This window comes from Temnothorax americanus, unplaced genomic scaffold (assembly GCF_048541705.1).
Source record: "Temnothorax americanus isolate GAGA-0224 unplaced genomic scaffold, ASM4854170v1 Scaffold13, whole genome shotgun sequence".
In the NCBI taxonomy this organism is placed as follows: domain Eukaryota; kingdom Metazoa; phylum Arthropoda; class Insecta; order Hymenoptera; family Formicidae; genus Temnothorax; species Temnothorax americanus.
The window spans coordinates 2,664,544-2,671,808 of record NW_027509264.1 but is presented as its reverse complement, the minus strand read 5'-3'; the positions used below and the strand labels follow the sequence as shown (position 1 = coordinate 2,671,808).

The window sequence follows — 7,265 nt, the reverse complement described above, 5'->3', positions numbered from 1 at the left end:
TAAGACGTCGAAGCCATCCGGCCCGCGTCAGCCCGGACAAGAGCGAAATATCACTGCGCGCTATATCTTTTCCGTTGAACGGCGACAGATTGTTAAGGCACTACCGTACGAGATGGAAAATTGTAACGTTTTGCGTGAAAAAGCCGGGGGGGGGGGAATCCGGAGGGATCGTTACGAAGAAAGCGAAGAGATATATCACGATTTATTCTCAGGTGATGTATTCACACGCACGTGTGGCTTATTATTTTGTTAATAACTTGTCGGATATACGCATAAGCTGTCATGGACCACGGGTGTGAAGGGTCGTTCGGAATCGTTGCCATGGAATGTGAAAGAATATGCCGGAGTGTGTATGAATGAGAGTGGCAGAGAGAAAGAGAGCGAGAGGGAGAACGAGGAAGTGGACTGAACATTTCGCTACTTGTGCGAGAGAATTCCAACCCTTCCCGCGGATGTGTTTCTGAGAGAGAAAGAGAGAGAGAGAGAGAGAGAGAGATAGGAGAGCGTGTAGTGTCCGCCATTTGGCCTTTATGCTGTCTTACTTGCGATTTCGTACAAGCTTTGCGTGCAATACTGTGATAAAAGAAAAAAGAATGAGTCGTTCTCTATTTCTCTTCGTCCTTTTCTCCTTTTTGAAGCGAATGCACGTACAATGTGAGAGATCGGCGCACGTATATAAATATTATATATATGTCGGGATATGGTCGCCTGTTTTCAACCGGTCCCTTAAAGCGAGTCGCAAATTTTCCGTTTAATTCGCGTACAATTCATTTCCGATATACATATACACATGCGCAACTTTTGAATTTTTGTCTGGTACGAACTCGACGATCAATTTATCGTGGCCTATCCGGTTCTTCTTTCCGCAGTGATCGCTCTCGCGGTCCTCATCGTGAAACCATTAGTTAGTAGGATTACGTGGATTATAGACAAGTTAACTTTCGACGAGTCTGTGTTGGATAATCGCATAATTTGACATCCGGACGCGTTAGCTTCGTACTGCCATCGCATTGACACATTTGTTCCTAATTGTTGCATCGCAAGTTTAATATAAGTTTATATTATTGTTTGTTATATATAGATATATTGTGAGTAAAGCGGGTTAGTTATTAAAAGTGTGCTGAGATAACACATATCTCAGTTCCATAGACAGTGGATGATACTTATTATCTCTTTGATATTTTACGTAAACTTCCAAAATGACTATAATGATAACAATCTCGCGGCAATCGCGCGTCAACGAAACGTGGTTTCGGTAAGGCGTCGCGGTCAGCGCGTTTAAGGGGTGGCGATTCGAAACAGGCGGTTCTCCTGAGAGGATAAGAATATGTCCATTCTATGCGCTTCGCGCGATTATTTTTCGAAGCTAAGCGATAGATCGCTAGTTTGGCGTGTTATTTTGCATCCGCAGAGGCTACGACCTGTGAATAAATGGTTTTTGTTGAAAACGATTAATTGTCGGAGTGTACGTGAAGAAAATCCTGACGTCTGCATCTCGATATATCATAATGTAAATAATAACGATATTGCCGAAAAGAAACTACCTGCTTCTCCATCTGTTGCATACTACCACTTTTTTTGGAGAAACTTTTTGTTATATAAGTTAATCAAGAATGTGGTACTACGTTCTGTTACAAGCGTAAGTACGATTATAACAGGATGGGTATTACGTTACCAAAACATTCTTTTCTCATATATTTTCTTTGAAGACGTATTCAGCAGAATGTACTTCGATTTCGAGGTAAGTTTATTAAAAAAATGGCAGAGCTTAAAAGTATCATATTTGCGATACGGAATTATTTTAATCATGCTATTGACAGGTACACAATATACATACATATATATATATATATATACGCACATTACATTTCAGTACAAGTTTTACAACCATTGTACCAAGTTTCTGTAGCTCTTCAACGTTTTATCCTGAGTCCGCGAGTTTACATCGGCAATTGTTAGGAAAACTGTTGACCGTGCAACGCGTAATCAGTTCGAAACAAAGAGTATGTTAAAATAGTAACACTGGATCTGTTTCGTTTAGCTACGCTTGCTAAGAAAAATGGTAAGCAAGTGCAGCTGAAAGTTACAGATCTAGCAACGATATCAGTCAAGTGTAAAGTAGAGAATCACTGGTCCATGCATTGCTCCTTCTGATGTACACCATATCTCCTTCGCAGTTCCTCCTCCATCGCCTGCAGCTGTTCCCTACTCTGTTCCTGTGTCATCTGCTCCATTAACTCGTGATTATAAGTGGAGTGCAACATTAGAGCCAATACACCGGCTCGCGTCGCCATGTTCGACCGGATCTGCCTCTCTTGCTCCACGAGCTCGTCGATTTTCAACCACTGCCTCACCCTCTCCATGTCGATCTCCGCTCGTCGGAGCTTCTCCCACATGTAGTGCTTTACGCAGCTCTTCTTAGGCGCGCGACAGAATTCCCCCGTAGCGTCGAACACGTTCGTAACCAAGGGGCAACCGCATACCTCAGTGTCGCCGATCTTTGGATCCTTGCAGTGCTCGGGGCACAGAACGCGTAGTCGTTTGCAGTAAGTCCTGTTCCCAGGATTGAAGAAGTCGCAGAACATCACTTGGCCTTCGATGCGCGTCTTGAAGATCGAACCGAAGGACGCTTGTGATTCATACTGCAAAATACAAGCCAAGTAAGCATTTTCATTTTGAGGGAAAACTCATTTCGTAAGATAAATCGTATGATTTATTAACTCGAATGAGACTAGGAAAAGTGACAAATGCGTATACACACAATATTTTAAGTTTACATAAATGCTCCCATTAGAAACTCGTATACCCAAGTAACCACCTGTGTGACTTTCTGTAACATACACTGCGTTTTGTAATACCTTATTGAAACACTTTTCCATATGTTTAATGGCGGTTCTCGAGTTGACCTCGTGGCCGCACGTTATACAGTACATGCTGCTCTCCGTGTCGTCGTAGTCGTCTACCTCGGCTTGCGGATCGATGGACGCGTGTTTCGCGCGTTCGACAATACGATCCAACTCGACGTGTCTCTTTTCCAGCTCTTGCAGTATCCTACGGACGTCGTGCTGCTGCTTCCTCACGGCTTCCAGGGCGCGTCTGTTGTTCTGTTCCGCGATGCACGCGGTCAACGACCATTCCTGTATCCGCTGCGGTAGCACCTGGTAGATCCTGCTCGTCGCCAGCTTCAGGCCGCAATCGTCGGAACAGTATTTGCTACCGGGTCGCGACTGCTTCGTGCACGCTGGTCCATAGCAGTGGCGCGGTGGCTCCAAGTACTCATTCCTCTCGTTGCTCGAGTCCCTCTTCCGCCTCTTGGTCAATTTCGTTCCCTTGTTAAGACTCTTCGAAGGTTTCAGCGGATCGCCTACTACACGGCAGGTTCGTTGGATGCATCTGAGCTTCAGTCGCACCGAAGGTCCAAATTTCTTTAGATGCCTACACATATGAGATCCAAGAAGATTAATTCTAGCAAGACTGCTTCGCACAAATGATAACTTTGTCGATCGTTTCTTTGTACGTTACCTGCAAGCGTCACATTTTCCACAATTTTCCATACGTAGACATCCTGTGCATTCTCCGCAACGTTTGGAGGATTTCTTCTCCACAGTAGGACCCCACGGCGCGTCGTACTCATATCGGTGCGCTCTCTCCTTCTCCTTGTACTTTTTATGTTTCCTGTCATCCCGGTCAGTCCTGCGTGGCTTGTATCGCGTTATCAACGTCGGATCTTCCTCTCTGCAACGCTACGATAATCAATTACACCGAGTTGCCTATCATCGTTACTCTTGAAAGATTTGCTTGATTTGAAAAGCTTGCTTACAACACAGAAAAATTGTTTTATGTGCTTCGCGTCCTTCTCAGTTATGTTTATGCAATCGCCGTGGTACCACTCCTCGCACGCGTCGCATCCTCTGAAATAATTCAAAATGCAGGGTTGCAATCTCTCGTCTCAGATTCTCAGATATGACAAGTTTAGACAAAAATAATTCTTTGACGTCTCGATACGTTTACTCACATCATAAAGCGAGAGCTGTCCGAGCTTCTGCAAATGCAATACGCTTGACCATCCTGTTTCAGCAACGTTGCGATCTTGCTCTTCCTCTCCGGCAGCATAAACTGCTTCGCTATCTCCTCTTTCTACACATAATATATGCACGTTGAAATCAGTCCAAATATATTTTTTTACAACGAAGAGGTTAGATGGCATATTTTAGACATTATACTCTACAAAGGGCTTGCACAAAACAAATAAGATTATTTTAATTTGTATGTACGATACTCTCGTTCGCAAAGCTGGCGAAAGATTGTATTTTATTTAATATACAACTGCATAATTGTTTTTTTATCCTCACCGACAAACTGTGCTGCCTTTTATCAGCCATGGCGAAGTGAACTCGGAGTTCGGAGTAACACGAGGAAAGTAACGTTTCTATCGGTTTTACAATATTTATATTACACTATTTACACGCATCTCGCTTGTGCACGGCGAGCCATACGTTTACGTTTCACGACCGCACGAAAAGACAAGCGACTAATCTCGTCTCGTCGCCATTCGCCATTGTTGATCAGCACCACCCCTCAGCACTGTCGGCAATACGACACAGTCGCTAAGGCAGAATGCAAAAAAATAAGGTTTTTAAAAATTTTCAGAATTTTCATTTTGAAATATACCCGAGAGAAACCTAAGCGTGAATTATAAAATCGAAATACGCTACAACGATTTTTACATTTCTGTACTTCGTGACGTATTTCCTTATATTTCACAAATATGAAATTTAAAGATTATTTTCACAAAGAAGCGAAGAGTTACATATAATTAAATTTTAAACATTAATGACAACTTTTTGCTAAAGTTACATAGAATTTATTAAAATTATGCCAAATAAAATTATCCTGTTTCCTTAAATTTGAGTTTAAGATAAGAAAGTAAAATGTGTGAAAAGACTATTGGTACTTGCAATATCTTATATATTTATTAGAAACTATACAACAACAATTATATCACAGGAATATATCCTAAAGTACAACGTACGCGTAACAAAGACGCGCGAATCAAAAATACTCTGAGAATCGCCGCGACGGACTCGCACAATTTTCGCGTATATTCCCTCGGTCCTTGCCAGAGCGTTATTCCTCTTTAAAAAAATTCTCCTATGATCGACATTCGTTGTAGGAATGGTTGAGCTTGACAGGACAGGATCTGATGGTTCCGCCTCGCTGTGACGTTGGTCGGATAGAGATTCCCGCGTCTGATGTTCTCCAGCATTATCTGCGGCTCGAATCTGGCTTTAGCGGGGCTCGGTGTAAAATTCCGTCGAACACCGCCCTCCGTCGCGTGTCCGGAAGCCGAGTATTGTCCGTTCGACAGTATCGGGGGCTCGAAGCCGTCGGGACCGTCGCTGTCGTCAGCCTTGTACATCGTCGACGAGGGCGCGAATATCTGCGCCGTTGGCAACCGAACGCTCCGATTCGATTTCTCCTCCTCCTCCTCGACCTCCTCGACCTCGTCTTCCCGCTCGGCGGAATCCGACGAGTCGTACGTCGACGAGACGTTCGGCGACGGGACACTTTCGTTGAGAGCATCCTTCTTCCCGCTCGCCGAGTGGTGCCTGATCTCGGACAGCTTCGTCATCGTGATTGGCATCACGTCTGGATTCCTGCCGGTGGCATCGTTCTCGCGATTAGGCTCGTTCGGCGAGGAATCGTCCACTGGCGCGTGATCCTGCGTCGGAAGGAACCTCTTCAGGATCGGCCTCTTGTCGGGAAAGATCTCCTGCGCCGGCCGGCAACAATATAGAGCACCAGGATCGATCGGGTGGGCCTCGGTGTTGAAGATGTATCCGCCAGCGTCCACCACGCACTGGCCCCATTGGGTGTCGATTATCTCGCCCTCGGAGCCGGTATTGTGGATGAAGTTGTCGGTGTCGAAGAGAAGGTACAGGTACTTGGTGGTCTCCGCGAGGAAGAAGGACTCCATTCGGTCCGCTTTGCGATGGTCCCGCACGTCGTTGATGGTCGCGTAGCCGCACGTGGTTTTCGCGCTGTGCTGCAGACTCCTCAGGATGTCCACTCCCACCTGGATCAGATACGGATCCCTGGTCGCCCTGTAAAGATACATGACGGACTCTATGAGCTCCGGCCGCAACGGATAGCCCTCTCTGTTGGTCCCCGCCTCGGCCTGCGGGATGTTGTAGAATTCCGGGGTGAAACCAAACTGCTTCCAGACGCGATGGTAATTGTGGAGGGACTTCATCGCGTCCCCGATCTCGCCGAAGAGACTCAGCACGCCGGGCCAGTACGCGTCCAGAGATTGAAAGACCGGCAGGGTCACTTGACCCTTGGTCATGGAGACCCACAGATGCCAGTCCTCTCGACGAATGTACTTCTCTATCGCTCGCTTGTGCTCCTGGAATATCGAGGCCAGCAGGGGATCCTGAAACAGCAACGTACCCTTCGCGAGGTACTCGAAGTAGGAGTCGACCCCGGCGCCTATGCCGGAATCCTGAGCGGTCCAGTGGCCGGTTAGGACGTCAATGTGGTTGCCGACTAGGCCGATGCTGGATCTGTAGTGGTGCAGCGCCTTTATGGCGTTCATGGCCACCTCCTCGTAGAGCGGATCGCCGGTCAGTCGGGAGAGGGTGCCGAACTCGAGGAGGAAGGTGCCGATGCCGGCGGTGCACGTGATGCTGGTCTCACCCTCCGGCACGCCGTACTTGAGATTCACCGTGCCGTACGGCATTCCCGTGGGGGTGTCGAACGCGGCGATCAGTCTCCTGGCCATGTCCTCGGCGAGACGCAGCAGCGGGCCGTTGCAGGGCCAGCCGGGCTCGAGCTTGACGCCGGCCCGACGCGACAGCAGATGGGCGCTCAGCAGGCCGCCGACCACCCGGATGTTCGTCTCGAACACCGACACGTTGATGTTCGCCTCGAAGTTGGCCCGCGTGCCGATGATCAGCTCGGCGACGCGACGGAACTCGGAGTAATTGCCCATCACCGCGAGCGTGTCCAGGGCGTCGATGAGGGTCAGGGAGAAGCTGCCCCAGGTGTCGAAGCCGTCGCAGCTCAGCGAGCGCAGCTCGTCGTACGGATAGGCGTGCGTCAGGTAGCCGGTGTAGGCGTAATCGAACATGGCCCGTACCTCATCCCGCAGGCCGATCAGCTCCCGCCTGCCGTACTCCCGGAAGCCGCTTACCAGGACGAGGAGGCCGAGGATCGAGCCCGCTCTGAAGAGAATCATCTCGCTGTCACTTTAACCGTCACCGTGC

General features: G+C 47.8%; 2 protein-coding genes across 2 annotated transcripts; both read right to left on the bottom strand.

Moving 5' to 3' along the window:
• Positions 1 to 644: 644 nt before the first annotated feature.
• Positions 645 to 4,598, bottom strand: LOC143893917 (CXXC-type zinc finger protein 1). Its single transcript, XM_077399780.1, has 6 exons — positions 4,353 to 4,598; positions 4,016 to 4,137; positions 3,821 to 3,911; positions 3,523 to 3,743; positions 2,859 to 3,435; positions 645 to 2,642 (listed from the first exon to the last, which is right to left on the bottom strand). The coding sequence occupies exons 1-6, from the start codon at positions 4,380 to 4,382 to the stop codon at positions 2,127 to 2,129; spliced, it is 1,557 nt and encodes a 518-aa protein (XP_077255906.1). The 5' UTR covers positions 4,383 to 4,598; the 3' UTR covers positions 645 to 2,126.
• A 353-nt stretch (positions 4,599 to 4,951) lies between these two features.
• On the bottom strand, positions 4,952 to 7,237 carry Edem1 (ER degradation-enhancing alpha-mannosidase-like protein 2). The gene has a single exon (XM_077399778.1). The coding sequence runs from the start codon at positions 7,235 to 7,237 to the stop codon at positions 5,138 to 5,140; it is 2,100 nt and encodes a 699-aa protein (XP_077255904.1). The 3' UTR covers positions 4,952 to 5,137.
• Positions 7,238 to 7,265: the final 28 nt, after the last annotated feature.